The sequence below is a fragment of the Brachypodium distachyon genome, chromosome 3, assembly GCF_000005505.3.
Source record: "Brachypodium distachyon strain Bd21 chromosome 3, Brachypodium_distachyon_v3.0, whole genome shotgun sequence".
Taxonomy (NCBI): Eukaryota; Viridiplantae; Streptophyta; class Magnoliopsida; order Poales; family Poaceae; genus Brachypodium; species Brachypodium distachyon.
The window spans coordinates 56,479,663-56,503,881 of record NC_016133.3 but is presented as its reverse complement, the minus strand read 5'-3'; the positions used below and the strand labels follow the sequence as shown (position 1 = coordinate 56,503,881).

The window sequence follows — 24,219 nt, the reverse complement described above, 5'->3', positions numbered from 1 at the left end:
GCACTTGTGTTTCTCTCCTTCTGGATTTCCCAGATCGTTAGCATCACCGCCACGAAAGCTAGAGCTAGTCTCTAGCGCGGGGACGGCGACGGCGACACCACCGGGGCTATATATAGCCAGGCGGTGATGTGACCGGAACCCAACTCACTTTTGCCCCATAAGCCAGGGTATCGTACGTCTATGATGGCCCAACCCAGCAACTTTGCAACGCAGCGGCAAATATACAGTAGAAAATCATTCTTTATCTAAATTAGAAATACCGTATTCCCTCCGTCCAACAAAAAATGTCTGAAGTTTGACAAAATATAAATATATCTAATGTGTATAGATGCATTCAAATTTAGTCGAAATTGAAACATGTTTTGTTGGACGGAGGAAATATACGAATGAAAAGGTTTCATATTGCACTCACTGGTTTGACGCTCATACGTACTTCACGTCATTGCTGATCATCAGATCACAGCCCGGTACGTGTGCAATATTAATTGTGTGAGTTTGCAGAGAGAATTAAAGAGAAATTAATCATGCATGGATGGTCACTTTGCCTCGTCCCGACATCGATTGATACCTTATTAATCAACGAATCAATCAGTTAGTTTCAAGTGATTTTCACGTGCTGTCAAATGCGAAGCGTACCATATACAGTTGGTTGTTTAATTTGTTGCATGCATGCTTGTATCGATGCTCTAGGGAGGATACGTACAAACGCCCGGTCCATTCATCGAACCGGCCGTACGTACTCTCGCCGAAAACAACTTCTCACCCTCCCTCCTCCCTCTCTCTTTCTTTGCAATCAAACAGTGCGTATGAATGTTACACAAATAAAGATAGATGTGAAACATTGTTTTTTTGGTGTATGCATAGTCTTCTCATGACTAACCTTAGGTCGCGACCGGACAATCTTCGCTCGGCTATTTTTGTAGGCAAAAAGACAAGGTTGAGCGAGGATTATCTCAGATGGGACGAGCCTAAACAATCGTGAATGGAACCTTGGTACAATATGATTTGGGGCGTGACACTTATTATAGATCGGAAGTAGTAACATCTTTTGCTTTTGTAAAAAGGAAAAATACATTATAGTTCTAGAATGTTACATGTAAAATAAACTATAGGTCGTTGGGAGGGGGTGTTGTGAACTAGTTTTGGTCTGTCCCAAAAAAAGCAGGGAGAAAGTGTTATTTCTTTTGTGAAAATGGAAACAAAAAAATGCTGAACCAAAACAGAACGGAAACTCACGGAAATGAGGAAACAATTTCAGGTAGAAATACAGAAAGTCTCAGTTTTTATTATAGTTCTAGCCCATGGATATGCGGTCCCCATCTCCTTAAGCATCTCTCAATGCACTCTATTATTCGTGGCATTTTATAGTTAATGTTTTATTCTCAAAGGGCTTGATAAAGGCCCTGAGAGCAAGCGAGGGCTTTCTCATTAATCTCCTCTTGCACAAGTCTAGCCACCTCCATGGAGGTTAAAGAATAGTTTTGGAAAATCCGGTAATCTTTATTCGAAAGTAACAGAATTTGACGAACATCTATTTGACATTTTCATTATAAATACTTATAATTAATAATGTTCATAGTCATCTTGGGAAATTGATGTTAGTTTGGTGTGTGTCTTTTATAACTGTTCAAGGGAGTTCCTTTTGTGTTTACCTGTATTTGTTTCTTACAATATCCGCTTTCGTATTTATTTCCAGAATTTACATATTCATTTTCACTTCCGGTGAGACATGCGAAAACAAATATGATTATTGCACCTACTTTCTCTCTGTTTGTTGCGTGTTCGTCTCTAGTGTGAATGGGATTGAGAGGGGGAGGGAGAAAGAAGTGCACTGTAAAAAAAAGGCCTGGATGAAGTACCAGATGCATGTGCTTACTAAATTGTGGTGACTATCCAAACCACCCATTTCAAACCATCACACTAGAAAAGTTAGGGGAAAAAAAGTGCCTTCTACTAATAACAGCAATGGTTGGAATCCGTTGCTGTCGAGGTAAAACCTTGAAATGCAAGCGATTATTATTCCTCCGCATCAACCAGGGCCGATCGAACATATATATATGTACGGTCATGCTCTTGGAACTGCAAAACGGTTGGTTGGCCAACATATCGTTAAGGACAATAACAATAATCCAAACCAAGTTATGTACTCCGTAGCACGCACTCAACTATACTTGGTTGCCTTAAAAAAACTATAGTTAGTTGGATGCAGGTTAGATAATACCTATCTAAATAAATCCTCTCAACAAAACATCACCGGGTCGATCCATACAGGTTCTTGCTGCTGCTACTCGGAATTGGTCGAGAACAAATTCAGGTTCTTGCTGCCTGCTAAAAGTCTAGAATCATGTGAATTCGAGACTAGCTAGGAATAGGATCATGTAAAAAGAAGCTTTTGCTCTTACTCGTAAGTGTGGCACCTATGGATGATTCCGCCTAGCACAGAACTTCCTTTTCGAAAGGAAAATCCTGCCTGCAGCAAACTCCCGGCATCCATATTTTCTTCTACCTTATCAGTTTGCTCACCAACTTCACGACTTGCAGAAGCAAAAAGGTTTCATCTGTACTGAATCCAGATTCTCCCCCTCGGAAATCACATCTTTAATTTCTCATTTGAATCTGCAGACACTTGTGTGTTTAGACCTGTTAGGGGATTAATTATCTTAATTCTATCTGTTGCTTTCCATGCATGAGTCATGGCATCTAGATCAGACGGACTGCATGTCAGTGTCTCGTGCACCTATAAGTACACATATAATCCTGCTTATTCGATTCCTCGATATGTTAAAGGAAAATTGGAGCTCCGACGATTATGTTATCCAGAACTGTCGGAGTAGGTGACACTTGTTTTTCGCCGCTTCATTTCGTGTGTTTCCTCCTGAAAAGGCTAGCTTAATTACAATTAGCTGGTTGAGAAGCACAGCAGATCTTCAGTTTGTCAAAACGTGAGATTTTGTTGGTTCACTTGCAGAAAAAACTAATTAACACAACGAGTCAACCAATGAGCTTCTAGTATTATTATGCAAAGTGCCCTAGTAGGGAACAATTATACAGTATATATAAACGATCTCTATTAGCAAATAGCAACATCATTTTCAGTAGATAGATGCCTCTTTCTAGAGGGCAAGCGAATCTTTCCACATATGCTTTGCTAGGTTGGGGCCATCATACTCAGGTTGCTTTCAAACCATATACACTACAATTCTTTTATTATTGTTGACGGAACGTAGCTTTCCAACATCAAGTACACATCCGTGCTTATCTCCTTTCTTTATTTTATTTTACATGTGTCCCACACAATCGGTAGAGAAGTTGTTCTATAAGCTAGACACAAGCAGTATATATAAAGTAGACACAGCTCAAGCCTCATGTCTTCAGAAAAAGGGAAATATGTTCCCCCTTGAAAAGGACATTTGTTCCATTACCAAAAAGAAAAGGGCATTTGATCAAGGGAAAGTATGTGAAGAGGAAAATCCAACTCTGCTTTTTTTCTAGGGTTGAAAATAAGTTCGTCAAGGAGTAAAATATCTTGGAGCACACAAAGTAAGAAAAACACCTTTATTGTAAAAGGAGTACAACTGTCAACTGTGCTTTAGTAGTTGCAATTTTCCAGGGGAAAGATTCGTGAGGAACAAGTGTGGTACCTACTGTTTAGTTGGATAGATAGATGTAATCCAATGATTACAAAGATTATTTTCGACTTTTTTTTAACTATTAACATATGGATTTGTTTCTTTTCTCTATGTGCGCTATGAATTTGAATTATAAAAGTTGTTGGATTGTGGACATGTATCCTATGAACTCACTCAATTATTATTTTTAAAACTCTTTAGGGGTGATATAACACGTTGCATTGGTAGCACCCAAATGGGTGACAAGGTTTTGTTTCTGTTCCTGGAATCCTAGGGTATGTTTTCTTTGAGCCCTATCTTTACCATGCCAAATATTTGCCTGTGGTTTAGACATGCGGGAGTCACACATGAGGGACCGGGGAGCATCAGATTGGTCTGTTGGTTGCGTTGGGTAGCGCATTAGCTCTTCACTTTACATGAGTTTTTACGAGAAAAATCAATATATCAAGTATTATTAAGGCTATTATCAAATATATTTTCATACTGTACTATGGTGTTAGATATGCAAATATTTTTTCTATAAACTCAGTCAGAGCCATGAAGTTGAAGTTTGAGTTAAGACAACTTCGAATGTATAAACCTCGAGAAATTGAGAGAGTAATATGTCAAGTCCACGTGGGTATTTTTCCCACAAACTCGTCATTGAGAAACGGAGGAGGGAGTAAACAGATTCCAACTCCACGTAAACAAAAGAGAGAAGAAAAAGGTTATTAGCACTAAAAGAGCGCATGATTTGGCTTAAAAAGGCGCGATAGATCGGCAGCAGAAAAGGCGCAAACCACGCGTCCCGTTCCTCCCAACGGCACACGCAATCCTCCCCCAAGCGACGATCCGTCCCTTCTTCCCTTGGCTTAATTTCCTGCCACCTTCCGCGACTACAAGAACCGATCGGCTCCGCTTCACTTCACTCCACATAAAAAAACAAGTAATTTCTCGCCAAAACCAGTCGCAGGAGGAAGGAGCCCACCCGCCGCAGCACATCTCCTTCTCTCCTCCTCTACAGACTGGAGAGAGAGAGGGACTAGCATAGCAGTAGTATTCCATCGTCTTCTTGCTTTGCTTTGCTCGGCTGGGTCGCTCGAGTCTCTCCGCCAGAAACTTGGTTCACTTGTTTGTTTGTCTCTTCGCGTGGCGTTCTCTTCTCGGAGGAAAAATAGCTAGAGTAGTACTCTGCTTGGTGCTACTAGTAGTACAGCGAGCTGAAGAAGTGGGCGAGCGGAGTAGGGAAGGGAAGAGAAAGAGGAGCAGCGGGGGGAGTGTGAGTTGGAGGAAGAAGCTCCTAGAAGTCGGGTGGAGTGTGGAGGAGCGCGCGAGCCTGTCTGTCTTCTCCTGGCTGTGGCTGTCTCTCCCCGCAAGCGTCCAAGCCGATAAATCTTCGCGTTTGCGCCGCGAGGATACGATTTTGCCGGAGCCGGGGCGTCTCTCTTGCAGCGATTCGGACGGACGGCGTCTGCTCCTGCTCCCACCATGGTTGTCGCGGGCGCGGCGGCGCATTGAGGCGGCGAGCGGCGGCATGGATCTGGAGGTCGCGCACGGCGCGGGGTCGCCACGGGGGAAGGTGAGTTCTTGGATTCCGCCGCGGGAGCTGTGGACTTGGGGCCGCGGTTTTGTTGAACAGTTCGTCGTTTCGCTTCTTGCTTGCTGCAGCAGAAGGAGAAGCGTGGAGGGGAGTCATGGGGCGCGGTGCTGCTGCTGGCGTACCAGAGCCTCGGGGTGGTGTACGGCGACGTGGCCACGTCGCCGCTGTACGTGTACAAGAGCGCCTTCGCGGGCGACGACATCCGGCACTCGGCGGGCAACGAGGAGATCTACGGCGTGCTCTCCTTCGTCTTCTGGACGCTCACCCTCATCTCCCTCCTCAAGTACGTCCTCATCGTGCTCCGCGCCGACGACGGCGGGGAAGGCGGCACCTTCGCGCTCTACTCCCTCATCTGCCGCCACGTCCGCGCCGGACTCCTGCCGGGCGGCGGCACCAGGGAGGACCTCATGGCGGAACAGGACAAGGCGGCGGCCGCCGTCGGCCGCCGCGTGTCGAGGGCGAGGACGCTGCTGGAGAGGTACAGGGTGCTGCAGAGGCTGCTGCTGCTCTTCGCGCTGCTCGGGACGTGTATGGTCATTGGCGATGGCGTGCTCACCCCTGCCGTCTCAGGTTTGACCTCTCTGACCATCTCTCTCGCATCTTCATTTTGGAATTTTAGTATTTCTTGGAATTATGTTGCTCTGTACGAGAGATGATTGTAAATCCTTTTTCAGTGTTCTCTGCGGTCTCCGGGCTCGAGCTGTCAATGGAGAAGGAGCATCACAAATGTAGGTTGATTCCTCTTTCCTTTTTCAGTTGGTCTACTGCTAAATTGCAGCACAATGCATAAGTACATGCCAATTGTTTGGTTTTAATTGCTGATTCTAATTAAGTTGGTTCTACAGGTCTAGTCAACCTATGAGTCCACACTTTAGCCATTTAGTATTTGACTAGTATTTGTGATGTCTGATTGCATATGAGATGCTTACCGTGGCGTGTCTTTGTTGCAGATGTTGAACTTCCCGTGACGTGTGCTATACTTATATGCTTGTTTGCTCTGCAACACTACGGTACACACAGAGTTGGGTTTCTCTTTGCGCCAATTGTCTGCATTTGGCTTCTCTGCATAAGCACGATTGGGCTCTACAATATCATCCGTTGGAACCATCATGTGTATCGAGCCCTTTCGCCGTACTACATGTATCAGTTTCTCAAGAAGACTCAAACAGGTGGATGGATGTCACTGGGGGGGATCCTTCTCTGTGTAACAGGTATGGATAATAAGCTAGGATGTTCCTTACTCGTTTATCTGTGGGCCTGTGACTTTTACGACAAAAAACAGACTTATTTGAAATATTATTACTTTTAGGCTCAGAAGCTATGTACGCAGATCTTGGACATTTCTCACAAGCTTCAATTCAGGTATGAAATGAGTCAGTTACAATGTACATCATTCATAGCAGTAATGGTTCATCGTAATGCTCCTTCTGTTTACTCATTTGTTTTTTACGGCCGTGTAACTCAACATTGCCAAGCTGGGAAAAGCAAAGCTTCCATGCATTGATTTCTTTACTATGACCCTTTCAGTTTTGTCTCGATTTTGTCATTCTTACTTGTTGTTCAGTTGAATTTACATAATAATCACTTGCATGAATCCACTCAAAGAGGAGGAAAAGTTTAAAATTCCCGTTTAGATGGCATCCACATCTATGATGTACGCAGAATTTTAAGAACATGTAGAATAAAAGTTACACTAAAAGGGATCGACTTTATGTTCCTTCTTTAGGGACTAATTGTTCTAGGTATGGATCAACTTTCTGTTCCTTCTTTAGGGATTAGTTGTTCTAGGTAGCTTGTCAGGTTCTTGTTCAGTAAACATCATCTTTAATGTAGCTGTCTCGTCTAAATTATTTTCTGTAGGTATGGTTACATGTGAATGGCAATACTAATGAATTGATTCCTTCAAAAGTTCAATCGATGTTTCAGTTGTGTTCAGAAGTATTTCTTTTTTTGCAAGATACCTGGTGATGTTTTGCTTTCCCCTCTTATTCAGGAGATGCAAAATCATTTTTTGTTTTGTTTTTTTAGAATAAATCAGTTTCCCCCCAGCATATCGGACTTTAGCATGTATGTTCAGTATCCTTTCATTCCTATATTTCATGTTAGTACCTATTACTCCATGAGCTTTGTAACTTTGACATGTGCTACTCAACATTCGTAAACTAAAATCTGGATTTTTATCTTCCTATTCTCTTCAAACAGATTGCATTCGTATCAGTGGTTTATCCATCTCTAGTTCTGGCTTATATGGGACAGGCTGCTTATATATCACAACACCACAGCTTCGAGAGTAGCTATCATATTGGATTCTATGTGTCAGTTCCAGGTACTCTTTTGGGTTTGCGTTTTGCCGTTTTGAATACTGCTAGTAAAGTAATTGACAAGTATAATAGTTGCATAATTTTGGCATTGATGTATACAACTGTCTTTCTAGAAAAACTCAGATGGCCTGTTCTAGTGATTGCTATACTAGCAGCCGTAGTCGGGAGCCAAGCAATCATTACTGGTACCTTTTCAATCATCAAGCAGTGTTCTGCGTTAAGTTGTTTCCCTGGTGTAAAGATTGTGCACACATCATCTACGGTGCACGGTCAGATATACATACCTGAAGTCAATTGGATCCTGATGATACTCTGCCTGGCTGTTACTATTGGCTTCAACAACACAAAGCACCTGGCGAACGCACAAGGTAAAAAAAAGTTACTATAGTCTATACCCGTAGACAGGACTTTCCTATGGACACCAAGAAACAGCCAAAAGACTACTCCTAGTTCTTGTTCTTACAGATTTTCGTGCAGTCAAGTGAATCTCCGTATGTAATTGTCGTGGTCTTTCTCCATTATTTATGCAGGTCTCGCAGTCATAACTGTGATGCTGGTCACCACTTGTTTAATGTCATTGGTTATTGTGCTTTGCTGGAACAAGAGTATCTTCCTTGCCCTTGGTTTCCTGCTTTTCTTTGGAACGATCGAAGTACTTTACTTCTCAGCTTCCCTTGTCAAGTTCCACGAAGGTGCTTGGGTCCCCATTACACTTTCCTTCATATTTATGATAGTCATGTCTGTGTGGCACTATGGCACGATAAAGAAGTACGAATTCGATGTCCAAAACAAGGTTTCAGTAAACTGGTTACTGAACCTCGGCCCTTCACTGGGAATTGTCCGTGTTCGAGGCATCGGGCTTATACATACTGAGCTAATGTCTGGAATTCCGGCGATATTCTCTCATTTCGTAACAAATCTGCCTGCATTTCACCAGGTATGAGGCACCTTACCATATTAGTATATCTGTCAAACCATATTTTGAGGCGTTTTGTCTGAATGCTCTCAGAGATTTGGAGAACATTAGGCAATTCGAATAATCAATACATGCATCTAACTTCTAGAGTAATCATGGTTATATTGTTTATCAGGTGCTGGTCTTTCTCTGCGTCAAATCAGTTCCAGTGCCACATGTTGAACCTGAAGAAAGATTTCTGGTGGGCCGTATTGGACCAAAAGAGTACAGGCTATACAGAGTCATCGTCAGATACGGTTACCGTGACGTACAGCAGGACGACCTAGAGTTTGAGAAGGACCTCATTCACAGCATTGCGGAGTTCATCCGCAGTGGGGGATCCGACCAGAATGGCCTCATGGAAGGTTCTTCAGAGAAGACCTGCGAGAGGCTCTCTTCCATCAGCAGCGGCGCGGTACCATTGTGGGAGGAAGAGCAGAACGGCGAAGAAGCTGATGGGACAGCATCCCCTAACAAGGAGATCAACCAGCAGACGGTGTCATCAGCGCAGGCGCAGCCGAAGAAGAGAGCGAGGTTCGTGCTGCCGAAGAGCGCGCAGGTGGACGGCGAGGTGCGAAGCGAGCTGCAGGAGCTCATGGACGCAAGGGAGGCCGGCATGTCCTTCATCCTGGGCCACTCCCACATGAAGGCCAAGAGCGGGTCAAGCTTCGTGAAGCGGATCGTGATCAACTTCTTCTACGAGTTCCTGAGGAGGAATAGCCGCGGCCCGTCCTACGCCGCCAACATTCCCCACGCTTCCACGCTTGAGGTAGGGATGGTGTACCAAGTCTGAGGATATATACATAACCAGGCAGCTGCTGTGTGAAAATTGTAGAAATCAGATCAGATGAGGTTCTTGTTGTTGCTTTCGCCATCTGTATATATATTCCCCATTCCCGGTCTTTTCACGGAAACTGCATGCTAACCCGAGAAATGGCGGTAGATGATGCTGGAGCACACGAACAGGCGACTGCAGATCTTTGGAGAGCCCCTAGAGGAAGTGTGCATTTTTGTCTGTCAGGACTTTGGTTGTTGAGTTGGTCCTTGTTTTCAGTTTTTTTTTACCCTTGATCTGTTGCTTTACTAGTGGAACTCGCGAGTCTGTAAGTGTGACTAGAAAGATAGATTTTTTTTCTTTTCCTTTTTCTGATGTTTAGATATACTTGCAATTACCTTTTTGTCTGTCTGAAATTGCAATGCGTTGACGGCATAGTAGTTACGAGAGATTATACTTTGTGCTTGAATTCAGAACCCCCAATGCTGGAGATCTCCAGTGCTCATCAAAATCGAAGGGACGTCGCCTCGTGTCACGACGCGCTGGATGGCTAAACTGTTGGCGTAACTGAACATCAAAACTTCTTCCTAATAAAGGTGAGGCCAATTTTTTTTTATCTCCGGTTTGAATGGTAAAAGAAAAAAAGAATGGCAGGAGGCCCAATAGAACGGCGGGCCGTTCCTCGGATGGCGACGTGACGACGTCAAGGGACCAACGGGTCGAACTCTTTGTTTATCGATCCATGATCTGTGCGTGCTACACCAATGATCCCAAGCTAGCTTTTCCAGGCTTGGGACTACAGCTAAACGATAGAGAGGAAAAAAACCTCATCTGATCTAATTTCTACAATTCCCAAGCTAGCTTTGTCGATACGTGTGGCCGACCGTTTGGCAATGAGCCGACATTAGCTTTCTGCGAATATTGCAAGAATCCTGCACTACGCACGGCCAGCTCGCTGAAAAGGCGAGTAGATTCAAAGCTTTGTTAATTCGATCACCCCACGCGCGCGCGTAATATATACTCTGGAGCCTCTCGTTCGGCCATTCCTCGGATGCGGGCGTAACGTCAAGGAAAGGAAACCGACGCAACAACGTGCTTTTCTTGATCGCCCCTTTCTTGATTGATATGTTTCCTCCCCGGCTAGCTTTCCAGGCTTGAGCAACTCCTCAGCCACTGGCACCATATAAAAGCGAGGAGGAGGAGACGGGGAGAAAGGCGGCGGAACGGACGTTTCCCGGCCCGGCCGAGGTCCCAACTCCCAAACAAGGCCTCTGTCACATGCATGGCACGCACGCCCGGCCGCCTGCCTGCCCTTGGGACCCGATCGAGCCGAGCCCGACGGGAAGGAAATAACCCGAAAGCGCGGCGAAAGCCCGGAACGGACCGGAGAATAAAAGTGTTTCCCTGCTGCCACTTGCTGCTCGTTGTTATTGGGAAAAAAAACATCCTTTCCTACGTTAGCTCCCATCCTCCCGTCGTGCATGCAATTACATACGAGAGCAGCTTGTGTATTGTGTATAGGATAGTTTCATTTCACCTCGCAGAAAAAAAACATATTTTCATTTTAGTTTTTTTAGGTAAATTACAGAAAAACACACCTTTTGTGTTTAGGCTTTACAGAAAGAAACACAATTATCGATAATTGGATCGGATAACCATCACTCTTCGGACGGACATTCTCACCCTCACACAACCCAGATGTGATAGATCAAGTCATTTGACACATGTGACGTCTAGGCTCGCATTTCAGAAGGCCAAAGAGAGAATTGCCATTTGTCTGGTTGACCGCAGAACCATTCGGTCTCGACAACATCATGCGCCTCTGGCAATGAATGATTTGCGTGTATTTGTTGATGCAGAGGCTAGAAGGTTTTCCTCCTTCAGAATAAAAAACATGTGGTTTGACCATGGTTCGCGCAAGTACAAATTGATTAGAATACCTTCAAAAGGGTATTTCCAAATCGACTAAAAAGTAGCCACTATCAGATAAATAAAATTGCGTCATTTGTTTGCCATCAGGATTTCTTCTTCGTAACATGTGACTTTAATTTAGATATAAATTTTTGATCTATTCGATACACATTATGCCTACGTTGTCGATGCTTTTTATGACCTTTAATTAGTCCTCCATCCAGCCATATCTTTAGGATATCATCTGTAGTGCTATGTTTGTGCACAAGTTAATCTTTTTTTACCGAATCACAAGTTAATGTTCGCCATGATGATTTAATGTTCGATGCACAATCATTTCTACATTGATTTAGCACGCACTAACGTAGTACTCCTATCTTTTTTTTTCCCTGCGGGAAACACCTTTGGCCAAACAAAAAAAGTTGTTCTTTTTCCCAGCCTAGATTCCACCAATGAAAAGGCGGCCGTCCAGAGATTTTAATGAAGAGCCGGAATGACGGATGAACACCACCCTTTGGCCCTCTGCTGCACGTGACCCTCCTCCCAATTTCATCTTCCAAACCCCAGAAGAAGAAAAACAATTCTCTTCTGTCGAGCCAAGGAAGCAGCACAAGAGCAAGAAGGGGAGTGGAGTGTGGAGTGGAGTCTGGAGTGGCAGCAGCAGCCGAAACAGCCACTCTCTTGTCTCTTTCTCCGCGCCTCCTTGTTAATCTCTCCCCGTACGCTCTCTTTCGCGCAAGAAAAGCTCGGATTCTCGGTGGTTTCCCCCCACCCCCGCCGGTTCCCCTCCTCGATCTGAGCCGCCTTCTTTGCTTTTGTCCTCCCCCGGACGAATGCCTGCCTCCCGCTCCCACTGAATCATCCTCCGCCTGCCCGGTACAACTTTCCCTCCCCACTTCTTGGCTGCGTGCTGTCGGGGCAGGGACTGTGTTGCTGCAGCCCCAATGGGTGCCGCCAGGGCGTCGGCGCTGCTGCTGGTGGCCGCGCTCCTGCTCGGCGCCTTGGCTCCTCCCGCCTCCGCGTCGTCCTACCCCGCAAGTGAGCTCGGTTCGGGGGCTTCTTGATTCGGCGTTTTTTCTCGATTTGGTGTCCGGTTTCTGATGAAGTGATTCGTTACTGTTTTTGCAGAGGTGGTGAGCGGGTTCCTCTCCAATGCGGCGTCGGCGGTGCTCAAGCGGCTGTGGTCGCTGAAATCGACGACCAAGACAGGTGATTGCCGAAATCCCCGGTAATGTAGCCGCTTGCCAGGTTCTTGATTCGGGGGTTTTGGTTTTCCTGAAACAATGTTTGCTTTCTTTCTCTCTGGGTTGGGAGCAGCGACTGGAGCGAAATCCATGGTGAAGTACGAGGGCGGCTACACCGTGGAGACGGTCTTCGACGGCAGCAAGCTGGGGATCGAGCCGTACGCCGTTGAGGTCACCCAGGGCGGCGAGCTGCTCGTCATGGACTCCATGAACAGCAACATCTACAGGATTGCGCTGCCGCTGTCCCGATGTGAGCCCTCTTTCTAGCCCTCCCCTAATTTTGGCATGCAGCAGTGTTAGTTAGTGCCCCTGTGGGATTCTGCTGATTACTAGATGTTCGCGAAGGGATTGGTAGGTTGGTGCTGATGCTGATGCATGCTGTGGGTTGGTTGGAGTCATGAATTTTGGTCTGGCCTATCTCTTGATTGTGATGTGCTCCTTTTTTTTGGTTAGTTAGGAGTTTGCAATTGTGATGTTGTTCAAGTATTTTCTTTTGTACCCTGGTCAATTGATGCGCAATCAACATTTGTAATTTACAGATATAAGCGTGGGCAATCTGGTCCCAATTTTTTAAGATCATTCAAAACATTCTCGGTTTATTTATAAAAGTTCATGGTAGTAATCTCTTCAAGTTGATCTTATAATTTATACTGAAAAGGACAAGTCGACATGATGATATCCTGACTTTGATATGATTGTTGTCCTTATATAACTTTACCTGTTACCCTGTGATCCACCTTTTTGATGTGCACATTTTCTGTAAGGTGATGATGAGAATATGAGATTGCTATCCATGTTCAGTAAAAGAAGACTTTGTGGTATATTGAACGCGGTTTCATCTTGTGTTACCGGACTGAACAATGCAGATAGTAGACCAAAGCTTGTTGCTGGTTCACCGGAAGGATATCCTGGTCATGTTGATGGGAGGCTACGAGAAGCAAAGATGAACCATCCAAAGGGATTTACGGTGGACGGCAGGGGTAACATTTACGTGGCTGATGCTATGAACATGGCTGTTAGAAAGATCAGTGATACAGGTAAGCTAAAATGTCTTGTGGTGTATATTATATGCACATGGTTTTGTCTGTTCTCCCAAGCATCCTATGTTCTGCCTTTTGGCTTTGTTGGGCTCCCCCAGCATGTATTTATTACCTGGCACCTGCATTTAAAATTGCATTTGGAAGGATGAAAAGTGTAAATCAATGTCAAAGATTATGTACTCAGTCTGAGCAAATCTCCTTAGAGCATGATATTCCGGAGGTATCGTGATGGAAAATCTAGATTAAAATCCTACAGTTTCACAAACTTCTCATAGTGCTATTTATATACATAATGCTTGATTTCTAGAAATTGAAGGGGAAAACTGATTTAACTATAAGTCTTACATTTCAGTATTCTTCTAACATGCATATTTATATTGCAATCTTCAAAGTTACTTGAGACTTTATATTAACCGAGTTTCTTGTCAGTAAAATTCAACGTAGATAATCTGCCATCCTTATGCAGTAATTTCTATTTTCTAGTACAGGGAGAATTACTTGACATATTGCATTCTCACTTTTAGGGGTTACAACTATTGCCGGTGGGAAATCAAGCAGAGGAGGGCATGTTGATGGGCCAAGTGATGATGCAAAATTTTCTACTGATTTTGAAGTCCGTTACATTGCCAGTAGCTGCTCCCTTTTGGTGATTGACAGAGGAAACCAAGCAATTCGGGAGATTCAGCTCCACTTTGACGATTGTGTATACCAGTATGAAGCTGGTTTTCCTCTAGGTATATTCGTTGTATATTCTGTAGTAGTTACTTGACCTAAATTCCTTAGTACGTACGCAACTTAGCTTTTCAACCTCTGTACTGTGTATCTAATTACATAAGTTGCATTCCTACAGGAGTAGCACTGCTTCTTGCTGCCGCTTTCTTTGGCTACATGCTTGCATTGCTTCAACGCAGGGTTTTAGGGATGGTGTCAACAGAAGATGTAAGTGCTTACTGATTTATTTGTCTTTTGAGGAAAAAACATCATGTACCTTCTCTGACAGATTGGCAGATTGGCAAATAAGGCAAGGGCTACAATGGACCATGGACCTGCTGTACCCGAGCAGGCCAGCACATGAATATGTTGCCATCAGTCTTTTGTCACTCATTGTACTAATGTGCATCATCCAATGGCCCCAGCCTGCTTCCTCAGTATGCCCACAGCCCCACACATAGTTTACCAGCTTGTTCACTACCAGTTCAGCATTCTAGATGAAATTGGTGGGTTAAATAACTAATTATTGGAAACTTCAAGGTAATAGTTACCAATCCAGTTACCAGTGGATATCCTCTTATCAAAAAAGAAAAGGAACAGTGAAACTCCAGCTAACATTACTCGGAAATCTGAACAGAACTACAACTGATGTATTTGAATTGCCCAAGCCAAAGTAGAAGCTCTTCTGATTAACTAGGCCGGGCATTGGAAAGTTGTATAAACGCCGGTAAGAATTATTCAATAGGAAATATTTTCAAAACATAACACAAGAAACAACATAATCCTGTAGGTTTATGCTATCCTTCTCCTCGAGGCTAATGTTACAGTTATTTGCCATCTTATACTTGCATTCTTCTTTCAGTTATTGTTTTCTCCCAGGGATCTTGTGCAATAAATTTGATCGCAACATTGTTTGGAATGCAAATTTTACCTTGCAGGAACTCCAGACTCCACCAAAAGCCAGCATTGCAAGCATCCCTCCGTACCAGATCCAGAAGCCACTAAAGTCTTCCCTTCGACCCCCACTAATCCCAAACGAGGATGATTCCGAGAAACAAGAAGTCGAAGAGGGGTTCTTCAGCTCAGTTGGCAAGCTAATTGGTGGAGCAAAATCATCTGTGGCAGAGATCATTGGTGCAGCATTTTCCAGGAAGAAGCGCTTAAACACTCATCATTATCAGCAGGCCAGAGCGAATTCTTGGCCAGTACAAGAAAGCTATGCCATCCCGCACGGCGAGACACCTCCACCACTGGATACAAGGACACCAACCCCTCGGAAGAACTATGCTTTCATGTCAAAGGAGCCAGAGAAGATCCACCACATCCGGCATGGTCGGGCTCAGTACAATGGGTGGAATGGAGAATCACCTCAGCAGCAGCAGCAACAAGTACACCACCAGCAGTACCTGCAACACCACAAGCAGTACTCTGCAGGACCGCAAACTTTCTACGAGCCAAGCTGCGAGGCTGCGAACGAGATCGTCTTTGGGGCTGTGCAGGAAGGGGACAGCGCCCGCCGCGCCGTGGAAATCAAGTCCACGAGCTACGGCGACGCAGCATATGAGCAGAACGGGCTGCGGCACCGCATCAATTACATGGGTTAAAAAACAGCAGCATTGCCAGTAGAGTATCAGCTATTTTCTTTACCAGTTACTTGATTAGATTTACCGCTCATCTCCATATTTTGCCTCTGCTGTACTACCTGTAAGGCTGTAACAAGGAGAGAAAGAGGGGAGAGAAATTACCAGTCTCCAGGTTGACCTATGGATGGAAAAGCTGGGTTTTGCTAGTAGAATGTCATGATCTTGGACTAATAGGAAGATATGTATGTACATGAGATGTGGTTTAATATGTTGGTCCTGATGGTTTCTCGGTCATTTGGTAGCCATTTCATACATGTCGTTATGCCAAGCGAGGCGGACTCATTGTGCGCTTTGATTCAGAAGCTATGCATATGTATCAGCCAGATATTTGTCACGGTTTTGTTGAGGTGAAAGCATCCTGCTCAAAATTCAGACATAGAACTGGAAGTGCTGTCGTCATATTACATCAGAAATTGAGCACGTTACAGAAATTGAAATCTATAACGCACTGAGGGCAAGTACAATATGAATGTGCTCAGTCTTTTCTGTTTGCCTCCATTCCTCTGTTCTTCCATACTGCAAACAAGATTTACAGCATGATATTATTTCCGCCTATCCTTGGCCCTTTTAAATGTTTGCCTGCCCTTGTTCTTCCACTTTTCGTTGCCGCCTGGCTTTCGGGTCTCCTGAATTTCCCTTACCTTACCCATCCTGCATTTTAATGGAGCGATGGTGTTCAGTTTCATGAATGCTCTAGTTAAATGGAAAAGATGCATCATCTTCTACAGTGTTTTTATTCAAATCCACTACAAAAAGTTCTATTTTCTTATTTTTCTCATAACAGAGAGAAAAAAAGACGCATACTTCAAAATAAAGACAATGATTCATGCATTGGAACGGTGGAACCTTGCTTCAGAATCTAACTGAGTATATTTTGAGAGTATGGTTCTGTTGTTGTATGACTACATACATACAGATGAATTCTCATTCAAATGGGTTATACTGGCATATGCAATTAAAAACACAAACTTGTACTGACAGGTGACAACAAGAACAAAGACACCGAGCCTCCAGGTATCGCTGCATGTAGAACGAAAAGTATGATGGGCTTACCTGTAGTTCTTGAGTTTTTGGTCTGACAAGAGCTCGTCAACCAATGTTGTCTTCCGCTCCCTCTTTGTCAGCCTACTTGACCAGAACTCATGTGCAGGCTCAATAACTGTACCGATCTAAACCCATCATCGAAATATTCATCACATTAGCTACTGATGAGCATTCAAAGTTTTCAACGGTGAGAATATCTAAAACACTAATAAGACTAGCCTACTTGATCACTTACTTGGAAATACTTCGGAAGGACCTTGGATTTACCAGACCTCTTGAAATGCCTTTTAGGGTCCATTACATGCCTCAGCTGCAAAACATAGCCGAGCATATTATGTTTGAGCCACCAAAAAAGAAAAACACTGAAGAACTAGACATAGCCACATCGAACATTGAGCTTGGACATTTACATTGTATTTTAACTCACAGCATTTAATTCTTTTAAAAGTAGAACAGTTAGATCAGACTACAAAGCTATCACATAACCGTCCAAGGAAGAAAATACAGATGTTATGCGAAATGTTCAACAAACCATGCATGTAGTATAACGGATATTTTATCTCCTTCTGGGATCATAGAAAAGAAAAACGGGTGTCATCTGTTGCAGGAGAAACCTATCATTATCCTAAGTTCCGCTATGACACAAGCAAAAGACAAAACGAAGAGTGGGCATGATCTACCATGGCTTCAGCACTACTACTACACATTTGCTATCGAATGGCTGATGCTTGCCCATCAGGAATTCAGGATCACCTTCCTAAGAATACTAGACACGCAGTTCTCAGTTTCTCAGTTACACCAAAGTACTATTGCTGACAACAATGCACCAAAGTGCAACACCATATACCTGCAAAATATGCAGGTCTTTCTTCAACTCGGGTGTGATGCTCGGCGCCGGCATGTCAAACCTGGAAAAAACAAAGTAGTAACAAAATCATAAGCACACGCCTCCTATAACCCTAGTACCAAAATTAGCAAGCGGGGGCGCAGCTCACCAGCCCTTGCCGGTGGTGTCCTTGACGTTCTTCCTTGCCAGCTTGTTGACCTTCCTCGGGTCCCTCGGGGCCACGAAGAGCCCGTCCACGAGCTCGTTCCCGGGCTTCCAGAGCGACGACCCGTGCGCGCTAAGGTCTGTCCCCAAGCCCTTCTTACCGCCCCCGGCCGCCGGCAGGGAGGGCAGCTTGGGCGCCCACGACAGGCCGATCGGCGCTGCCGCCGCCTCCGACATCGCTACCGCTCCCGCCTCTAAAACTCAGATAGAGCTCTCGCGTCTCGCGCCCAGGGATCGTTGCGTCAAGCGGCAGCGACGGGGCTGGGGACGGTGGAGTGGAGAAGAGCTGGAGAGGAACCCGACTCGGCGGCGGCGCGGGCAGGAGGAGGACTGCGATTGGGGAGAGAGTCGGCGGGGTAGGGCTAAAGGAGGAGCAAACAGTTCGCGGCCGCGGGGAGTTTGGGTCTTCCTGTGTGGGCCGGGAAGGAAGCAACATGGGCCACACAGTAGGCCCAGCTATTCCTTGGCAGGGAAGGAAGCTTCATGGGCCAGAGTGGGCCGACCTCTTCCTGGGCCGGAAAGGAAGAAGGCCACCATTGATGGGAGAGCTGCCAACAACAATACCGGAAATACAATACGAGACGGTTTGTTTGCGAACCGCGATGGATCCAGGCATCCAGCCATGAAGCTCTGGGGGAACCGGAGAAGGAAGGATGCATAAATAGGTCGGGCGGAGCAAAGGCGGAGCCCCGGCCGGCCGGACCCTCGTGATCGATCGGTCGGTCATGGGGTCGCCGGAGCTGCGGTCGACGCTGGACTACCACCAGCGAGGCGGCGGGCTGGGCGACCCGCTGCTGCAGGCGTTCGACTGGGGCGCCGTCGCCGCCGGAGCCGGAGAAGAGAGGGATCGGGCGCCGGCGCTGCGGCGGGCGGCGGGGGCGGTGCTGGCGGGGGCGCGCGAGATGTGGGCGTTCGCGCGCAAGGACCCGCGGAAGCCGGTGTACTCGGCCAAGGTGGCCACGGCGCTGGCGCTCATCACGCTGCTAGTCTTCCTCCGCGAGCCCAGCGACATCGTCAGCCACTCCGTCTGGGCCATCCTCACCGTCGTCGTCGTCTTCGAGTACACCATCGGTGCGTAGCGTATATATAATCCATGCATTATATACCAGCTTTCTTCTTCTTTTTTTCAAATTAATTGAACACCATAGATCGATGGATGAATGAATTGAAGGTGTTAATTTGTTTGTTGCGATCCTTGAGCTAATTAATTAAAGATTATCAAATGGGCTATTTAAATAACGCATTGGGACATCTAGTTAGTTGATTTTTCCTTGCTAGAGCCTTTTCCTGGTTCGGGGTAAATTTGTGGACGTTTTCCTTCTCGCCTAGTATAATATTGACGTCGTAATTAGACGAACATGCATGCATAATTGTATGCAGATGCATAATAGCATGCAACTTATTAAAGCTTTTAACATGCAACTAGCTTGGAGATCATCCTTCTCGATCGTGCCATGCTAGCTACATTTGTCAAGTCCAAACTTTTTTTTCTTCATCTGTGCCCTTTGAACGACGTTAATTCATTAATTTACACGGGGTGATTTATATATGCGTGCACTAGACTAGCTAGTATCAGAATAATAGGCGAAACTTGATAGCCCTGATTCAAAAAAGACAGGCGAAACTTGACAGTACCATAGTATCAACACGCACAGAAGATCGGAGTCGCGGAACATCTTGATATCAACGAAGTCATCCATTATGCCTCATTGTCGATGGGTGCACCGCCTACCATTGAAAATGTCCATTTAAAATGAGACACACATGACGTCAAAATTGGAGTTTGATCCCTGGTAAGAGCATCTCCAATGGGCTAACCCAAATTTTGTCCGAAATTGTCCACTTTTTGCTCGTTTGGGGGAGCAAATGGACATGTGTCCGTCTCATGTCCGCCCAATCACCCAACAACGTCCCTCAAATTCTTGTCCCCAAATACTTTTTCCTTTTTTTTTTCTGCTCTCCTCGTCCGCACTACCACACCCGAAGTTCTCTTCCCGCACAACGAGCGGCCGAGCCAACACCACCTCCGACATGTCGCCTTCGCCATTGCGGCCGTGCTCGTCCTACTGCCAGAGCCGTCCTACGCTGACCCGAACGACGAGGTGTGCATGTCGAGCCTCCAGCACTCGCTCTCTCCCCACAACTGGACGAATTCCATCTTCTCCTCCCCCTACAATTCTACAAAGGCTTCATCTCCAAGCTCCATGGCGTCACCTGCAACAACGGCCGCGTCTACAAGCTCTCCGTCGACGTGGCCGTGGTGTCTGGGGAGGCGCGCGGCAGGGAGCCGGCAGGAAGCATTGGACGCGACGGGAGGAGACGCCCGAGCGGCCGGACTGCACTAGAACGTTTCTGAACTGAAGGAAATGCACTGTCACGTCATCAAACTCTTCTTCTTGGCCACCATCTTCCTCTTCTTGCTGCACACCGTCTTGCCCATCATCTTGTTGCCCACTGTCTTGCCCAGCATCTTGCTGCCCACCTTCCTTTATCATCTCTTGCATCATTTGATCATCATCATAGTATATGCCTATTGTGATCAAAAAACATCGTATCGATCAAACCACATCAAAAAGTTCAAAAGACACTAGTTGAATTAGTGAAATATGTACCTCATTCACCGGTGACAATTCATCGAACACATTCCGGGCATCCGGTACCACGGCCGTCGGGGAGGGAGAACCGAACAGATTCCGACCATAGGGGATACCGCGGGCGCATGGAGGCATCTGTTGCAGCATTGGCGAGTCACCGGGGTTGTACATGGCGTTGAGGTCGAGCGCCGACGGTGCACCCGCAAACAGCACCGAGTCGCCCACCTCCGGGGATTGGCTGCGCAGAGAGAAGTGGCTGATTGCAGGCCGGTAGCCGTACATCGGAGATGACATGGGCGGCGACGTGTTCCGAGGAAGGCGGTTCCCAGAAGATTGACTCGCCAAGCTGGCGGCTTGGTGGGCAAATGCGTCGGCCACGGCCTGCTGATTGTACAGGAGGAGCGCCTGCTGTGCTGCCAACTGTTGGTTCCGCGCCGCCTGCGCCGCCTCAGCTACAAGGTCATCTTCTTCCACGGCGGCGGCAAGGGCTCGGACGGCGACATCCTCCTACGACCTCTTCAACTCCGCAGCCCAGTGGCGCCACTCCTTGTGCTTCAAGCTCTCGGGATTGGGGTCCTTCTTCAAGCTCCTTGCGACGCCGGCGTGGACAGCAGCAGAGGACGCCGGCCTAGACAGCAGTAGAGGCACGCCGTCCTGCGCGGCTAGGGCACGAAGAGGGGAAGGGAGGCGGCAGGACTGCAGAGGCGCGCCATCTATGGTGCCTGGGACGCGAGGAGGAGACGTGAGGCGCCGGCTGGAGGCGGGAATTGGCCTTCCCTTGCCGTCCATGGCGGCTCGTGGGGAGGCAGGTAGTTTGGGAGGCGACGGGGGGAGCAGTCACGGGAGGAAGAAGCTCGCGTGGGAAGAAGAACGTGGGCCAGGCCGGACGGGCGGACGGACAAACAACACCCCAAACTTTCCCCAAATTTGGGAGAGGTTTGCGGGATTGGCCCGGACAAAATACACAAAATGTCCGTTTGGGGTAGCTCATAGGGAGATGTTTTTTTGTCCCATATGTCCGTTTCGGACAAAACAAACATTTGGGATGGCTTTGGGGTAGCCCATTGAAGATGCTCTAAGATAGAGGTACAACCACCACCATAATCGTCCCCCCCCCAATGGTTGGTCGTCTTGAAGGGGCAATTTCACCATTGCACTTCTGCTAATGTGATCTTATTTTCTTCTTCTGAATGTGCTGATATATGAGCAAGCAAAAGGTGACACGTTTAAGCATACCAAATGGTTATTTACCCAGTGCTTTTTCAGAGTGTAGAAAGTATTCATTCAGTTGTTAGAGAGAATTTCATATTTGCCATTGAGAATTTGGCCGTATGCCCAAATGCCACTGAGAATTTCCCTATTCCAAATATGCCATTCAAATTTTGCACGGAGTACAAATATGCCACTACCATTGGTTGACCGTTAAATAGAAGATGAAAAGACAATTTTGCCCATATGTAGTATGTTGATGTTCCGTTTACAATAAATTACTCATTTTAGAAAACTTAGTTTTTCAAGGTTTTTAAGATGGCCGTAATACCATTTCGGAGTAAGTTTCGGCAATAATGATTTTAGCATGAAAAATTGGAAAATTTGAACAGCGGTTCCCTTGATTTTAATTAACATCACAAAATTCATAATATATTCAGCAAATTAATAGACTAAAACTCGTCATAATTTGTGTAGAGAGAGAGAGGGAGAGGGAGACCGAGAAGGTATTTTAGTTTTCTTGTTTCTTTTTGTTTTTTCTGACCTGTGGACCAGGGGTATTTCGGTCAATATGAAATTGACTTAACGGTCAACTAGCGGTCAACTAACGGCAGTGGCATATTTGTATCCCATGTAAAATTTGAGTGGCATATTTGAAACAGGTAAATTTCAGTGTCATTTGGACATATGAGCAAATTCTCAGTGGCAAATATGAAATTTTCTCCCATTGTTAAGTACAGTAGTACTGATTGGTATATATTTGCCCCGACAAACAGGTGCAACGTTGAGCAAAGGCCTTAACAGGGGACTGGGGACTCTGACGGCAGGAGGGCTTGCTCTCGCAGTCGCTGAATCCGCCAGGCGCATCGACAACCTGGACATCGTGTTCCTCATCTTCATCACTTTCGTCGTCGGTCAGTACCATTACCATCATCACCATGAACACAATGAATTAATGTACTCCTATCTATCTCTCTGATGCCACTCGAATACGTGATCTTAAACAAACAGCATTTGGCGCGACCTTGGTGAAGCTGCACCCGAAGATGAAGCCCTACGAGTACGGGCTCCGCGTGTTCCTGCTGACCTTCTGCTACGTGACGGTGTCCGGGTACAGCACCGGGGAGTTCATCGGCACGGCCGTGAGCCGGTTCCTGCTCATCGCCATCGGTGCCGCAGTCAGCCTGGCGATCAACATCGGCATACACCCGATCTGGGCTGGGGAGGATCTGCACCACCTCGTGGCCAAGAACTTCGCCGGCGTCGCAAAATCCTTGGAAGGTATATATGCATCATCATGACACGGCCTCGGACTGACAGTTAGCATCTGGCCGGATTGCTTTGTTTCAAGAAATGTGGAAACCAATTTGGGTTGCTCTGTATTGTTTGTTTGTTCCAGGATGTGTTGATGGATACCTGACATGCATGGAGTACGAAAGGGTCCCTTCGAAGATACTCACGTACCAGGCTTCCGACGACCCTCTTTACAGCGGGTACAGGGAAGCCGTGGAGGCACAGGCTCAAGAGGAAACCCTGGTCTGTTCTTCCCGCTCAAGGCTATATACATGCAACTCTTCTAGGAGGAATTTCCGTTGTTCTTAATTTTCTGTCAATTGCAGCTAGGATTTGCTATCTGGGAGCCACCGCACGGGCCATACAAGAAGATGAAGTACCCATGGGTGAGCTACACGAAAGTCGGCGGCGCGCTGCGGCACTGCTCGTTCGCGGTGATGGCGCTGCACGGGTGCATCCTTTCGGAGATCCAGGCGCCGCCGGAGAGCCGCAGGGTGTTCAGCACGGAGCTCCACACGGTGGGGAAGGAGGGCGCCAAGGTGCTGCGTGAGCTCGGGCAGCGGGTCAAGACCATGACGCGGCTGGCCTCCCCCAACGTCCTGGCCGAGGTCCACCACGCCGCCGAGCAGCTCCAGCGGAAGATCGACCAGCGCTCCTACATCCTCGTCAGCACGGACCGCTGGGGCGAGGCCACCCCCCGGCAGCGCGGCCATGGCCATGCCGGCGCCGAAGGGGACAAAGACAAAGACAACGACGCGCCGCCGGGGCCGGAGCATGCCGTGGTCGTGAACATCGGCGCGGAGTACAGCGTCGTGGCGTCGAGCTCGTCGTCCCTGGCGCGGTTCGACTCTTCGGCTTCGGCGTCGGCGGATGGCGGCAGCGGCTGCTTAGCGTTCAGGGCGCAGGCGTCGTGGCCGGCGCGGCTGCCGCCGTTCCAGCAGGGCGGGCTGCCGTTCGACGCCGTGGAGGCGCGCACGTACGAGAGCGCCAGCGCGCTGTCGCTGGCCACGTTCGCGTCGCTGCTCATCGAGTTCGTCGCGCGGCTCCGGAACCTCGTGGACGCCTTCGAGGAGCTCAGCGACAACGCGGGATTCAAGGACCCCGTCGAGGAACCCTCCTCCTCTACGGCGGCCACCGGCAGCGGTACTGCTGCTGGTCTTTTGTTAGGCAGAATACCCGAGTTCTTTAGATGCAAGAGATGATGAAGAATTGCGAGAGGG

At 46.9% G+C, this 24,219-nt stretch overlaps 4 protein-coding genes across 8 annotated transcripts; 3 read left to right on the top strand and 1 right to left on the bottom strand.

Moving 5' to 3' along the window:
- Positions 1-4,437: 4,437 nt before the first annotated feature.
- LOC100838097 (potassium transporter 25) lies at positions 4,438-9,699 on the top strand. Of its 2 annotated transcripts, none has more exons than XM_003570450.4 (9): positions 4,438-5,187; positions 5,280-5,778; positions 5,883-5,936; positions 6,159-6,419; positions 6,518-6,570; positions 7,411-7,534; positions 7,643-7,897; positions 8,060-8,466; positions 8,621-9,699. In XM_003570450.4, exons 1-9 carry the CDS (start codon positions 5,143-5,145, stop codon positions 9,275-9,277), a joined length of 2,355 nt encoding a protein of 784 aa, XP_003570498.1. In that variant the 5' UTR covers positions 4,438-5,142; the 3' UTR covers positions 9,278-9,699. The 2 variants fall into 2 exon arrangements, with proteins under 2 accessions (XP_003570498.1, XP_010236033.1); XM_010237731.3 differs by having other exon boundaries at positions 5,277-5,778.
- Positions 9,700-11,650: 1,951 nt separating this feature from the next.
- Positions 11,651-16,028, top strand: LOC100839308. 4 transcript variants are annotated; one of them, XR_002965357.1, is made up of 9 exons: positions 11,651-12,208; positions 12,299-12,379; positions 12,488-12,664; positions 13,281-13,451; positions 13,979-14,188; positions 14,305-14,393; positions 14,455-14,705; positions 14,803-14,892; positions 15,104-15,246. XR_002965357.1 is itself a non-coding variant. In XM_003570454.4 (7 exons), the coding sequence occupies exons 1-7, from the start codon at positions 12,115-12,117 to the stop codon at positions 15,767-15,769; spliced, it is 1,488 nt and encodes a 495-aa protein (XP_003570502.1). In that variant the 5' UTR covers positions 11,656-12,114; the 3' UTR covers positions 15,770-16,028. The 4 variants fall into 4 exon arrangements, 2 of the variants coding, with proteins under 2 accessions (XP_003570502.1, XP_024317833.1); XR_002965358.1 differs by lacking the exon at positions 14,803-14,892 and having other exon boundaries at positions 14,455-14,602; positions 15,104-15,243; XM_003570454.4 differs by lacking the exons at positions 14,455-14,705; positions 14,803-14,892 and having other exon boundaries at positions 11,656-12,208; positions 15,104-16,028.
- Positions 16,029-16,122: 94 nt separating this feature from the next.
- On the bottom strand, positions 16,123-18,274 carry LOC100840529 (rRNA-processing protein fcf2). The gene is made up of 5 exons (XM_003570458.3): positions 17,848-18,274; positions 17,700-17,760; positions 17,088-17,162; positions 16,862-16,977; positions 16,123-16,459 (listed from the first exon to the last, which is right to left on the bottom strand). Exons 1-5 carry the CDS (start codon positions 18,078-18,080, stop codon positions 16,351-16,353), a joined length of 594 nt encoding a protein of 197 aa, XP_003570506.1. The 5' UTR covers positions 18,081-18,274; the 3' UTR covers positions 16,123-16,350.
- Positions 18,275-18,628: 354 nt separating this feature from the next.
- LOC100843887 (aluminum-activated malate transporter 9) lies at positions 18,629-24,201 on the top strand. Its single transcript, XM_010238586.2, has 5 exons — positions 18,629-18,974; positions 22,483-22,620; positions 22,718-22,987; positions 23,106-23,242; positions 23,326-24,201. The coding sequence occupies exons 1-5, from the start codon at positions 18,629-18,631 to the stop codon at positions 24,199-24,201; spliced, it is 1,767 nt and encodes a 588-aa protein (XP_010236888.1).
- Positions 24,202-24,219: the final 18 nt, after the last annotated feature.

What these genes read in the sequence shown, in the direction of transcription:
- LOC100838097 (XM_010237731.3), top strand. Translation starts at nt 5,143, where the DNA reads ATGGATCTGGAGGTCGCGCACGGCGCGGGGTCGCCACGGGGGAAG. An exon ending in CGGGGTCGCCACGGGGGAAG is followed by an intron (nt 5,188 to 5,276) that starts GTGAGTTCTTGG and finishes TGCTTGCTGCAG; the next exon opens with CAGAAGGAGAAGCGTGGAGG. An exon ending in GCTCACCCCTGCCGTCTCAG is followed by an intron (nt 5,779 to 5,882) that starts GTTTGACCTCTC and finishes ATCCTTTTTCAG; the next exon opens with TGTTCTCTGCGGTCTCCGGG.
- LOC100839308 (XM_003570454.4), top strand. Translation starts at nt 12,115, where the DNA reads ATGGGTGCCGCCAGGGCGTCGGCGCTGCTGCTGGTGGCCGCGCTCCTG. An exon ending in CGCGTCGTCCTACCCCGCAA is followed by an intron (nt 12,209 to 12,298) that starts GTGAGCTCGGTT and finishes CTGTTTTTGCAG; the next exon opens with AGGTGGTGAGCGGGTTCCTC. An exon ending in TGCGCTGCCGCTGTCCCGAT is followed by an intron (nt 12,665 to 13,280) that starts GTGAGCCCTCTT and finishes TGAACAATGCAG; the next exon opens with ATAGTAGACCAAAGCTTGTT.
- LOC100840529 (XM_003570458.3), bottom strand. Translation starts at nt 18,080, where the DNA reads ATGTCGGAGGCGGCGGCAGCGCCGATCGGCCTGTCGTGGGCGCCCAAG. An exon ending in GACACCACCGGCAAGGGCTG is followed by an intron (nt 17,761 to 17,847) that starts GTGAGCTGCGCC and finishes TGTTTTTTCCAG; the next exon opens with GTTTGACATGCCGGCGCCGA. An exon ending in AAGACCTGCATATTTTGCAG is followed by an intron (nt 17,163 to 17,699) that starts GTATATGGTGTT and finishes TATGTTTTGCAG; the next exon opens with CTGAGGCATGTAATGGACCC.
- LOC100843887 (XM_010238586.2), top strand. Translation starts at nt 18,629, where the DNA reads ATGGGGTCGCCGGAGCTGCGGTCGACGCTGGACTACCACCAGCGAGGC. An exon ending in CGTCTTCGAGTACACCATCG is followed by an intron (nt 18,975 to 22,482) that starts GTGCGTAGCGTA and finishes CCCGACAAACAG; the next exon opens with GTGCAACGTTGAGCAAAGGC. An exon ending in CGTCGCAAAATCCTTGGAAG is followed by an intron (nt 22,988 to 23,105) that starts GTATATATGCAT and finishes TGTTTGTTCCAG; the next exon opens with GATGTGTTGATGGATACCTG.